The following is a 13,909-nucleotide window of genomic DNA, read 5'->3' on the forward strand; positions in this document are numbered from 1 at the left end:
ACAGGAGCGGGCAGGGGCGAGAGGTGTTTATCCCTCCAATCTGTGGAACACCCACAGTTTTTTGAGTCGTACTATACACTTCTGAAACGTGTTGCAGGCACTTCTTTGTATTTTCAGTCATACTTCAACCTTCTCATAGCCGCCCCGCTTAACAAGTGTGATCCATCTGTTGTGACATAAAACAAATCACCCCCTGTGTGCATTGTGGACATGTTGCCGGGCAACTCCAGATGTAAACACCCTAGTGAAAAATACGGAGAGAGCTGTGTGGAGCTGCAAGGCAAAATCAGCATCGCGTAAGCTCAATACTTGAGTCTGTAATGTACTCTTGCTTGTTTAGTAGGTACCCACAACAATTTTTAAATAAAGATGTATTATATATAGTATTGTATGTGATTGTGAAAACAACGATAATACAACATGGAAGTCAACGAGACAATTCCTGCAAAGCATTATTAGTTCAATCATAATATCCACACTGCCTAAAGAATTATTGTTTACAGAAAAAAAACAGTAACCTCTTGTCAATTTTTATTTGATTTTCATTTTATGCATTTCTCACAAAGTACACATCTAAAAAACAATACAATAGAAGAGTAAGCACAGCAATAGTAGCCAAAGACAAAGCTGTTCTCAGGTAAGCTACACCTTTGTGTCTCGAGACAAAATCTATCCAGAAGAGGGCAGTGTCCAGCGGTTTGAGGGGCTAATCCCTGAGCAGTTTGGAGAGCCTCTGCATGTTCATCCACCACATTTCTGATTACATTTCTATGTATTTTTTAGGTTTCCAGCAAAAGGTGCGTAGAACCCTATTGAAACTGAAACGAAGTTATTCTTCTTCTTCTTCTTCTTCTTCCTCCAAATGAATCGTGTTTGAGGCCCTGAACATACCCCAAAATTCACCAATTTTTGCAACCGCATCACACCTGGTGAAAAATTACGTCTATTAGTGGTTCGGGGAGTGCGTGTCAAAAAATGAAAGTGGGCGGAGCTAAAAATTGACACAAAAAACCTGTATTAGATCATCTTACTGTCGGGTTGAACGTGAAAACGGTATATTTTGTAAACAGCGCCTCCTGGTGGAAGCAGAAAATAGGAAGTAAAGTCTAAGATGGGCACACGGAGACTCCCGAGCCCTCAAGCTCCAACCCGTTCAGAACCACTTGCAGTACTTATTTTTAAATTTCTTTGTTCCATATAACACAAATCATTAAAACCAATACATTTTGTGGACAAAACACGTGACGTTCACAATTTGAGAACATCATTTCCATGTTTGAGAAACAATGATCAACATTTTTCAACATTTTGTGGTCCAAGGAATTGAAAAAAATAATTAACTGGTGAATTGAGTAGAAAAAAAAAAAAAATCCCCCTTCTCCACAAAAGCATCATCACACAATGATGTCGGTCATCTATTTTTCCCGTCAAATTCATGATGCACTGGATGCTGAGACTGGAAGAATCGTCTCCTCACCCCTCTCTCCATCTTGGGTCACCAGTGTTTGCAGCTTGCAACAAGCCACTGACTTCTTTGTCTACCGCTCGGTTGTTCCAAGTCTGATCTTTACTTTGGGAAACATCTTGTACATCTGTGCCTCACACTTTGGTGTTTTATTTAACTGTTGAATATTTTCCTGCACTAATGTGTGGAGCGTTATCTGGCTGTGATTCATCACATCACATCACATACCTGAGGCTGAGGCAGTCAGAAATATTAGCATTGTATGTGTGGCTGCTCATATTGCTGCTGGTGTTAGGTACTGCAACACTGTTGAAATAACTATTTGAATAGCACTTTTCAAAACAACTCTACAAAGTGCTTTCCATAGTAGCGTGAAATGGAAAAGACAGAATTAAAAGATAAAATGAAAAGCCATATGAAATAAAATAGTAAAAATACATCTGTAGTTAAAAGAAGACATTTTAAAGCAAAGTAGTCTAATGTTAAGTGGCATATTTTTATGCATTAGCCATATTTAGTGTTAGTGGCTAGAAGTAAGGAAGTTGTGAGATGGGGGCAAGTAGCAGCATCACCATCCACTATAGCATTCCCTGCTTTAGAGTCAAATGTATTATATTCCCTTTAAAACCTTGTACAAATCCATATAGGGTTTGAGTTTTCTGGTTAAGATCAACCGAACACTTGGAGCAGTGTCAAGAGGTGCCAAGTCTACAGTAACAGATCAGTGCAATTAGTTTTAAAAGAATTCCACATCTTTATGTTCAATGCACTAACTTGTCAAAATAACACTCATCACAGAAAAAATACAAGTCAACCATAAAGTTAAGAACAAAAGTTTTACTTGATATGAAGAAGGCAATAAATACAAGTGTTCAATGTTTAACATTACAGGCTGAAAGTAGCAGTGTCTGTACACCATCACCATCTACAAGTGATGTGATTTACACTACAAACGTGTAGTTCCAATCCTTTGTTTCGGGGGAAGATACATGCATATCATGACAAGCCGAGTCACAAAATCAGATGGATCCTTGTCTGATTTTGGAAACTGCACAGCCATGGTATGCCACTCAGTCAGGATCTGTGGCCAGATTTCTTCACACACAGAGAAGAAGATGAAGGACGAAATGCCTTACCATGTTACGAGTCGACTCAATTTACCTTGTTCTCTGTTGTGTGAAGAAGATCCAGCTCATAAAATCTTGACCGATTTAAAAATTTAGCAATTAAATAACTCAAATATCGATGCTGTTGGGTCATGCAGAGGGCTTGTGATCTTTTACAGACTGAAACAGGCTGAAAGTAGCGGTGTCTGTATTTTAATGTGGTGATGCTTTGTCATGTGTGGTTGTGGGTCAGTGGGGACAGGGGGTTAAAGTTTAAAAAAATCTCGGTGACCATGTCCTGTTGGGCAGAGTGACGTAGCAGCCATTGAGGCATGTGTACAGTTTGGCAAGGTCCAACATCTAACAAAAAAAATAAAATAAATAAGAGTCAGCACACTTTAGTATTAAGTAAATATGGATTAAACATATTGAGTACCATCTGAAAGAACGTACCTGAAGACATCCCGTGGAAAAGGTCGGTTCATCTTGGGCTAGGTCATCACCGCAGCCATCCAGGACGGGACTTCTCCAGGTCGTGGTGTCCAACATTGAGTCCTCTGATCCAGGAATGTGCTGCAGCCTTCATCTCTTCAAAACAAGGAAGAATTTGATAAGTCACAAGAAGAAAAAAAAGAGAAGTAAACAAATCTTCAGGTAGCTCACCTGGTCAAGTGTGACAGATCCTCACATCCAGTCAGAGCTCACCGATGGATGCCCTCCCTAACATATACCTGCCTTTCCTGTGCTACACTGACAGTTACAAGCAATCTTTGCCAGCCATTTGGGATGATGCTAACCCCAATGTCTTGGGTGGCTGCATGAAAAACTGTAAATCCAGTTGCCCAGACAAACGTTCCTTCTGATTCCGTAGCCTCGCCACAAAAAGGTCCTCTGCTGAAACCCTCATTTTGCTAAGCATGAAATCAATTCCACTTTCCTGTCCTCAGATCTCATTTTCTCTCCCTGCAGCCTTTCAACAGCCATTGCTGTTGTAACATCTGCAAGAGGCAGCAGTTTCACAATTCAGAGCTTCTCGTGTGTTTAGCAAGACGTGGCACCAGAGTATTGACAAAGCAGACACCTGAAAATGCTTGACCCCAATTTAAACAAATGCTTCACCACCTACAAGTGATGTGATGTGATTTACACTACAACCTGTCCATTCCAATCCTTTGTTTCGGAGGAAGATAAATGCATATCACGACAGGGCGCGTCACAAAATCAGAAGGATCCTTGTCTGATTTTGGAAACTGCACAGCCACGGTATGCCACTCAGTCAGGATCCGTGGCCAGATTTCCTCACACACAGAGAAGAAGGGGAAAGACGAAATGCCTTACCATGTTACGAGTCGACTCAATTTACCTTGTTCTCTGTTGTGTGAAGAAGACCCAGCTCATAAAATCTTGACTGATTTAAAAATTGAGAAATTAAATAACTCAAACATCGATGCTGTTGGGTCATGCAGAGAGCTTGCGATCTTTTGCATGGTTTCCTAAACATTTAGAGAGTCAGGTTACTGACCCCAAGAATGTCAAATTCAATGATTTTTTTGTCCTAAACTGATGAACCATTTGGGTAAATTAGATCAAGCATTTCAAAGGTGTTTACATCGTTAGTAGTCTAATGACACTTCTTACCCAACACATGAAGACGCAGTGAATCAGGATACGGCTACCTTTAGCAGATGCAACAGCAGCAGTGGGTGGTGGAAGGCTGCAGGGAGAAAAACTGATATGGAGACAAGTTGGAGGAATCATTTAATGCATAGCTCAACAAGAGTTAAAGCGGAGAGAAACTTTAGGGGAAGTCTACAAAAATCAGGAGGAGGAACTTCGCCAACATATCTAAGAGATAGCAGTTTCTCATGCAACCAACCAAGACATTGGGATTAAGCATCTTCCTAATGACTCTACAAGCTGCCTAACCCTATGCTCTATCAAAAATCCCACTTTGGGCAAGCCATGAAGTCCTATCATTTCAACCAGCTGCCAGCTTCTCAAATAAGAGGCAAAAGACCACTTGTGTTTACACGATCACTGTTAACCACAAAGCTCCAGACACCAAGTCAATCCAAAAAACAAATCAGATAACGAAAAATAAATTAAAAAGCTGCAGCTGCTCACTCCTGCTACAAGAGGGTACTTGCACAACAGTCTTTAACATTAAGCGAAATTTTGTCTGATTTCTGTCTGAATTCAGCCCACAGAATAAAAGTTTTATTTCAAGTCATCGTATCGAAAAATAAGAAGTTCGATCATTTAGCAGAACTTTCACTTAAATAATCCGAGTTGTCTCTCTGCCAGGTTTGTGTCCTCCTAAAGAAAAGAAACGCGCTCTAATCCTGCAACCTACAATCTAATTTTTTAAAAAAACTATGCAGGATAGCCCTGCATCCCTAAGGCGAGTAACGCATAGTTTTGCAGGGGAAGAAAAAAATCCCCTGCTGGGAGGCCTCCCAACATGACGCGCAAAAAGACTATGAACACAAAAAGGTTCAACTCCTTTAGAGGGAAATAAACTTGGCAGAGTGAGACAAGTCAGCATTAATATTGAATTCGATTTCAGTTAACGACTACAAAGGCTGATGGCAGTGCCTAAAGTTTAAGACTTAAATGTGCCAACAAATGCCAGATTTAAAGTATATCATAACATTATCGATGGGCTGAATAACACCTACAATCTAATGTGACTACACTTGCATATAAATCAAATGTTTAGCTTCATAATCAAATCAGGAACCAGTTATCTTATCAAAGCAATTACCAGTTGAGAATAAAGGAAGACCTGGTCTAGCTCATCATTTACTATATTTTTACAACACTTTGAAAGAACTTTAGACAAACTACTTTGATGCATTTACTACATGATTCAGCAGCTTCCACGTTTGTCAACAGTCCAAGTTGCAACTATGATAACTGAGATTCAAGACCAAAATAAATTTTTTAAATTAAAGCCATTTCAAAATAAGGTACTAGAATTTCCTGCAGCAATCAGACGCCTCAAGACTAATCAACTTCAAAATCATCCATTTAAGACTAAAAAAGTGACTAAATCCGACAGACGGATACCACACACATACACAGGACAGACAGAGACCAGACACACAGGACAGACAGACAGACAGACAGAGCGGAGACCAGACATGAGACAGGCGGAGACCTGCCGTCATGGCATGTGTCACTGTGTAAATAAAGGCCTTTGCACTCAAAACAAAAAATATTGATTATTGTAATGCCACTGTGTCAGGCATTGTAAATGTTTAGATGCAAATTAACTTTATAAATTGAGTGGACACGATTTACCCACAAAGATCATGTGGCAAAGGCCTTTAATACTTACCTGAAAGGTAAAAATTTGACCTGTTTTTCAAAGAATTTGAATTAGCTTGTTGTCTAATTAGTGTGCATCTTGCCAGTCTTGCAAAATAACTTTTGTTCACCTTTCTGGTGCAGTAAAGTCAATTAGAGTATTAGTCTTGGTCCAAAGGTCAGATAAACGTCAGTCCAAGTCCCCACACACCTCCACACACACACACACACACACACCAAAGGTCAGATAAACGTCAGTCCAAGTCCCCACACACCTCACACACACACACACACACACACACACACACACCCAACACACCTCCACACCCACACACACACACACACACACACACACACACACACACACACACACACACACACACACACACCACACACACACACACGAAAACTTAGTAGGAAAAACAGATCAGAAATGATAGACTGGCATGAACACCAAGACTGAGTACAGTCATGAAGAATCCAGATTCAGGTGAGAGCAGGTATAGTAATGGCACGGCGGCCAAGCAAGAAAGAAAAACTGCTTAACATTTGAAATTTTACCTTAACTAAAACGCGATCTAATTAAGATGGACATGCAGTGATGTCGGTGCTCCTCTTGACTGATGCTAGAAGGAAAGTACAGGTTAGTTTACTTACTGTGCATGGACGCTGAAGGCACCCATGTTTGCCTATGTAAAATGACTATACGCGCAAGGCCAGACGTACAATGACACAAGTAGGCCATGAAGGCACGGGCACAGTTAGCGATCATGGCATACTTGCATTAAAGGACATATGGCCATACAAAGGCAATGGCACGGCTGCCATCCAAAGCCAGGTACTGTGTTTGTAGATCACCAGGATCTATTTTAACGTGCTAAGGCTAACGGTAGATTAATGACTATGATAGAAAAGACCACCCAATAAAGTGGTCAGGAACATACAAAACCAACCTGTGGCAAATGCTCCATGTACAACCCTCAGCTATTTGACAGATGGAAAGCAGGAGAATAGAAAGAACGTGGCCATGTTGGACAGTACAGATAGATGTAGGCACAGCAGCCAAGAAAAAGTGGGGACACGGCGGCCACCCCAGAATTAAATCATGACACCTACTATTTGACAATCTTCATGAAGATCAATCTGGGGAAAAAAAAAAAAATAAACATGTTAAAGTCCAGTCTCCAGCCTTGACAATGTTCAAAAAAGTTCATACTGTTACAGATGTAAAATAACTAGGTAAGGTGCTCTAGAATGTGTTTGCATGGAGGTACATACATGGTTCATCCAGCCTGAGATATAAAGACTCACTTTCAGTGAAAACATTGCTGCCAGCACAAATTCTATTCAAACAGTGAAACAAAGAAATTAACATAATCACAAGTGATGTAGAATAAAGTTGATTAAGATTTAAGGAATGCCTTTTAAGTTCAAGTATAGAAATGTCAGTAGCCACACTCTTTAAAAACACAAAAAAACTTACATGTGTGATTAAATTAATATGATATATTGCCATCAGTTAAATACATTATGAAAATTAGCCATAACATTTCCAATGATGTAGTAAATTATCTCTAAAGGTGTCACTCACCTTTTTTTGGCAACTTCAGGCTTTTGTATATGGCGCGTCCGACCAGGTCTCCGTGAGCACTAAGCAGGTTGTTCCTTTAAAAAAAAAAAAAAAAGAAAAATTGTATTTTAATGACTACATTAAAGGTTTAGAAGAAATGTATAACCCTGAATCTGTTTTTAAACATTTTAATATAAACAAATAAGTCTTTCCAGTGAAAAACTCAATAGTAATGACCATGAGTGGAACAGTGAGTTAACATAGCACAGCAGCCATTTTAACTTGTTTTTAGTCTTGTTTTGTCTATTTTGATAATGGATTGGTTTAAAGTGTTTGAGTTTCAGATTTTTTTTATTTTTATTTTGTTAAATGTGAATATTTCCTAATTTCTTTGATTTAAGCAATCATTGAAACTAAATAATTTAAGAATATAACTAAATTTAGAAACAGTGAACAACATTTAACCTTTTAATGGACCAAACACGAAAATAAATCAATGAAATGAAAATAGAAATTAGTTGCAGCCCCATTTAAACCAATGATGTACCAACTGCTGTAACCAGATACAATAACCCACTATTGTATTTGTGAATCTTTTATTTTATTTGTGAAAATGCTAAAGGGGAGATTTCCTTACATGCGTAGACCTCATTGGACCAGGTCCTGATCAAAAACCTCTATACCTAGACTTCTCAAATCTGGACTAGATTATCCTACAGACCCCGAAGATTCATAAAAACACAGTTTCTGATTTGTGAAACCTTTATTCTATTTGTGAAAATACAATAAAGGCCCATTTCACCGTTTTTTCAGCATATAGGTCACCTCACATTTGAAGAAAAATGATCTTTTCTTACAGTGACTGCTACTATTATTTTAATATCACATATTCCAGTTATGCACTGCTGAAAATGCATCCCAGCGCAAACCAGCTTTATTAAAAAAATTATTTCAAAGATATATTACTTAATATTGGCCATTGGCCGTACTATTTAATTTGATGGATTTTTGTATTTGACTGGCAACATTTTTTTTCTGGGTTATAGTTGATCACTAATTGCAAAGGTTGTCTAAACTGCTAAACTGGAGGGCTACAATCCAATAAGGTGAGTTGATGTAGCCTAACGTTTTCCTACAACTTTATAATGACATTATATTTGACATAACAGCCAGAAATGTGCTCATCTGTTCGATATTCCATGGGAAAAGACTGGGAAAAGTTCCAAAATAATCTGTTTGGTAGGCTATAGGATAATCTAGTCCAGATTTGGGAAGTGTAGGTACAGTGATTTTTGATGTGGACCTGGTTCAAAGTGGTCTATATGCTGAAAAAATTGTGAAATCTCCCCTTTAGCATTTTCACAAATAAAATAAAAGTTTCACAAATACAATAGTGGGTGTCAAGCAAAGTTAATGTCATACCCAAAACGTCTAAAATGTTTTCACATCAAGAAGTGTCCCAAAAAAAGGATAATTAGTGGACAAACAGTTGCACTGCACCTTTGGTAAATTTCCCCTTAACATTCCCCTTAAGTGCCAAATCGGAAGCTGGTGAATCAGATGCTAACTTCAGCATCTTGAGGCACAGCTTGAATATTGAGGTAAGGCTAACTTTGAGCAAATAATTAAGCTAAGATTAAGCCAAAATTGAGCTATACAATTATTATTATTATTATGATTATGTTATGTTATATAAAGTAAGCTTAAAATGAAGCACAGCTCAATTTGAAATTCAGCAAATAACTAAGGCAGAATTAAAAATGAAGGCAGAATTGAGCCTACAGTGAGCAGCGCTAAATTTGAGCAGAGTCACCATTAAGATTACTTGACAAAAGTTACTCACCATTCTGGACGGGCCACCAATCTGGACCAGGTCGAACACGCCATCCTGGAGCTCCGAGCTGGGTTTTTATACAGAAGCTGATTCACGCGACCAACTTTTCGGTGTCTGACAAGTTCCCTCGTTCTTTTTTGAGGTTTTATGGCGGTTGGTGCGTTACCGCCACAAGTTCCCTCGAGGAGGAAGCAATCTGCGGTTATCAGCTGATTGAAAAACACCTGCGTGAAGACAGCAGGTGTGTGGTGTCACCAGTTTATGCTTCTTCTTCTGCTTCTTCGTCGTCTTCTTCTTCTTCTTCTTCTTCTACTTCTGCTTCTCCTTCTTTTTCTTTTTTGAGGTTTTATGGCGGTTGGTGCGTTACCGCCACAAGTTCCCTCGAGGAGGAAGCAATCTGCGGTTATCAGCTGATTGAAAAACACCTGCCTGAAGACGAGCAGGTGTGTGGTGTCACCAATTTATGCTTCTTATTCTTCTTTTCTGAGGTTTTATCGCGGTTGGCAAACAACGATTTGGTGCATTACCGCCACCATCTGGTATGGAGTGTGGACCGAAATGTTGATCTAACTGAACTATTACTTAAAAGTAAAAATAATAAAATAAATAATAATTAGCCGCGTTAGGGGCGTCTATACTGAGAACGTAGATAAATAATCGAAGGACACGAATGACCGGTGTTGACGCCAAAAGCGTCAAACTTTTTGTTCATTTGAGTTACATGTCAACAATTCTTCTTTCCGTCAACAACAACCGCGCCACTTCCGGTCTACCCTTCACAATAATACTCCAAATCAGGTATGAAACACAATACCTAACAAGCTCAACTAAAAGCTGCTATAACAAAAAATACATACATACAGTATATGTTTGTATGTATGTATGTATGTATGTATATATATGTATGTATGTATATATATATATATATATATATATATATATATATATATATATATATATATATATATATATATATATATATATATACATATATATACAGTTATATGTCTATGTATGCATACACAACCTATACACACATCCTATATCCTCCCAATCAACTTTGCTGTTTTAAGAAACTGAAGTAATATCTTGTAACACTCACTCCAGTTCTTCCACAATACATCTACCAACTCCAATTCCTCATCAATGTCTCTCAAATTTTTAATCATTACTTCTCTCTCTCTTTGGTATTTCTGACATTGTGTAATGACATGATGAATGGACTCCTCCTGCCCACATTGATCACATCTGTCTGTATTGTGTTTATTGATGAGAAATAATGTGTTGTTCAATCCTGTATGGCCAAATTTGATCCTGATATTATATTTTCCTCTTTCCTGCTTCTTTCCCTGTGCCTAGCCGCTCCCACTTCTCTTTGGATACTGTAAAACCATCTAACTTTCCTCTCCTCCTCCTCCCATTGTTTTTGCCATCTCTCCTTTAGTTTTTGTTTAATGATGCTGTTAATTTCTGTTTTGCTTAATTTTATTGCTAAATCTATATTATTATGTCCTGTTGCTTCTTTTGCCACCTTGTCTGCTATTTCGTTCCCTTTAACCCCAATGCGTGCTGGTATCCGTAAACATATTACTGTGAGTCCCCTCATCTGAATTCTATATAATGTTTGTTGTATTTCTATTATGAGGTCGTGTCTGCTTTCAGAATGGCTGGACTGTAGGCTTGTGAGCAGTGTTGGATAGTAACACGTTATTAGTTGTGCCCCACCAGAGGGCGCTGCTGTGCAGGGGGAGGATTATGAGCTTTTAAGTTGTCAGTTTAAGTTGTCAAAAATGTCATGGAGCACAAGTTAATAATAAATTCAACATTTTTTACTCTTTACAAATGTAGTCATACTATTCCATCAAATCACAGTGTAAGTAACCACCAGTTTCACACATTTTTAAGATTATTTGTGAAGTTTTTATTGTTTTTTTTTTTAATCACTTTTAATTTTTGCTCTCAAACAGAATTTAAAGCACAAACACCTTATTAAGGCAGCAAATGTGCCAAAAATGAGCAGCACAACTGCAAACAAGAACAACACCACATCTACAGAGTGGTAGGAATACCAGGGCATTCTGTAGGACTCTGTTCTCAGATGAGCGGCACCTTTGTGTCTCATGACAAACTCTATCCAGAAGATGGCAGTATCCATCGGTTTCATTGGCTTATCCCTGTGCAGCCTGGATAGTCTCTGCATTTTTGTTCTGTAGGACGGATCCTTCAGGACTTCCTCAATTGCTTCTAGGAAATTGTCTTTGTTCACTGTGGCTAATGTAACCATCTTAGCTGCACCTCTGTCTCTCAGACGGAGCAGGTTGTCATACTGGTCAAAAAACACAGGCAGTCCCACAACTGGGACTCCATGATACATAGCTTCTTGTACTCCGTTTGTTCCTCCATGAGCCACAAATAGTTTAATCTTTGGGTGTCCCAGGAGGTCATTCTGTGGCATCCAGTCCACTAGCAGAGTGTTGTTGCCCAGAGTGGCTGGTCGTTCACCTTTATGCTTCCAGATGACTTTCTGTGGTAATTTAGCAAAAGCAGCAGCAATCTCACTTGTCACGTCAGCAGGAAGTTCACTCACAAACGTCCCCAGAGACATGATGATGAAGCCATGCTCTCCAGAACTCTGCACAAACTCCTCCAGGTGTTCAGGGAGTGGTTCTGAAGGTTTACATTGAAATCCACCTATATAGACAACATTGGGCATTGTTGGGCGAGGAAACTCAAACACAAAGTCAGCTCTCATAAGCCACAGGTCTGCTCCGCGTAGTAAGTCAGTGTATTTGACCTCAGGGCCAAAGAATGCATCACACACAGCTTGATACTGGGGGCTGTATAAAAACCCATCCTGTGCTTGCCAAAGGGCATAGAAAATGTGATTTTTAACTCTCTGTATGAAACTCATTTTATCTGACAGCCCTGAGCCAGTTATTGGGATATAGGATAAAGGGGAAGGTGCAATGGCCAAATGTCCTTCTCCACTAGTCACCCATCGCACATTATAAACAAGAGGTAGATTAAGAGCATGAGCCAACATGATACCTGCTCCCCATGCTGGGTCAGTAAGGACCATGTCATATTTACGCTCCTTTAAAACATCCATCAGCTCTTTATCTTTAAACATAATAGTAGCCATGTCGCATATTATTCTATGCATGTTAAACATTGCAGTAAACATCTCAACTTGCAAACTGGCAAAACTTAACAAAGCAGAGCTACCGCCTCTCTCTATGTCAAAGATCTTTTTCAGGATTGGGTTGATAAAGTCATGATTAAAGGCTTCAGCGACAGACACTGTGATTGTCTTGTAGTACGTCGAGTCACCCTTGATATACCAGCTCTCACTGGTCCGTAGCACATCAAGAGAGTGTCCCCGAGAGTGGAGTGCTTTAACCATGAAATCCATGTTCACCCAGTGGCTTCCTTCCAAAGGAACAATCAAAATCCTGCCGCCCTGACATGGTCTCAATGTCAAGACGATGATGGATAAAAGGACTGCGGAGAAGAAAGTGTTTCCATAGTGTGCCATTGTCGACCTGAAACAAGAATAAACAAGAATAAACAAAATAGGATATAAGTTATATGTACCAGTTATAAGATACATGCAATACTGCTGATTGATAGCACACACATTTGACCAGAGGTAGCGCTTATTCTGCATCATGTTGACATGAAATGTTACCAGAGATTGTGCAACTACAAATTCCAGAGAAACTTAATTGGATTATCATTAGTATTTGCTTAAGACCAAACAGCATGATCTTTTATTTTAAGCTTTGGGCAGAATTGTGTATATTTGTATGAAACAGTTGCATAAACTAAGGTCACGATAATCTTCAATTCAATTTTACGTAATTTTAAAGATTACCTGTACATTATGCCAGGCTACAGTTTTTAGTATAATGTAAATGTACTACATATATATAATAATGTATATTTAATGCTCCTATTCCCAGCAATTAGACAAAAGATTTTTGCCTCTATCAAGGCAAAGGCCTTGCAGATGTAACACCTTATATAATATATACACATGAGTGCACAACTGACAAAAACCTTGAAATAAAGATAAAACATCTATGTAATGAAATAAATAATTAACAAATATAGGTGAATAAATATATATTAAAGTACTCCGACGTCAGAACCCCCCACCAAGGTCACTAATTTCCCCACAGTGTCGATACATCCCCCATGTCTTTCAAGGTTAATAATCTTTGGAAAACAAATACTGAATTCAAATTCTTATCTGGATCACTATGAAAATCGAATCATTTCTTTCTTGTGCCATAATCGATCACAAAGAGACAGAGCGATGGACAAATACATATGTCCAGAAGCATAAGCTCCTTGGCAGATATGTGGTTGAAGTATGAACACATTCCACCAATAGTGTGGAAAACACAAACTTTTTCCATCAAAATTAGATCATACAAGTTCTTACCTCTTCAGAGTGTGATAGCGTATGATGCGTCATACACACAAAAAGATCCTGAAGTGTGCAAATACAGCAACAAACTGCAAATAGCCTCTACAGTTACTGAGTTAGTTAGTTCATTCTCTTGCAGGACTTACGGCATGAGTGAGCTTGACCTTTGTGCTGGTACCTTGTCATGGTGGGG

General features: G+C 38.8%; 1 protein-coding gene across 1 annotated transcript; it reads right to left on the reverse strand.

The window, feature by feature from the left end:
- Nucleotides 1-11,145: 11,145 nt before the first annotated feature.
- Nucleotides 11,146-13,849, reverse strand: LOC122772430 (UDP-glucuronosyltransferase 2C1-like). Its single transcript, XM_044030480.1, has 2 exons — nucleotides 13,732-13,849; nucleotides 11,146-12,826 (listed from the first exon to the last, which is right to left on the reverse strand). The coding sequence occupies exon 2, from the start codon at nucleotides 12,817-12,819 to the stop codon at nucleotides 11,221-11,223; it is 1,599 nt and encodes a 532-aa protein (XP_043886415.1). The 5' UTR covers nucleotides 12,820-12,826; nucleotides 13,732-13,849; the 3' UTR covers nucleotides 11,146-11,220.
- Between the last annotated feature and the right edge of the window lie 60 nt (nucleotides 13,850-13,909).

Source organism: Solea senegalensis, linkage group LG7 (genome assembly GCF_019176455.1).
Source record: "Solea senegalensis isolate Sse05_10M linkage group LG7, IFAPA_SoseM_1, whole genome shotgun sequence".
Lineage (NCBI taxonomy): Eukaryota > Metazoa > Chordata > Actinopteri > Pleuronectiformes > Soleidae > Solea > Solea senegalensis.

Excerpts from the sequence above, each read along its gene's own strand:
- LOC122772430 (XM_044030480.1), bottom strand. The coding sequence starts at position 12,819 with ATGGCACACTATGGAAACACTTTCTTCTCCGCAGTCCTTTTATCCATC.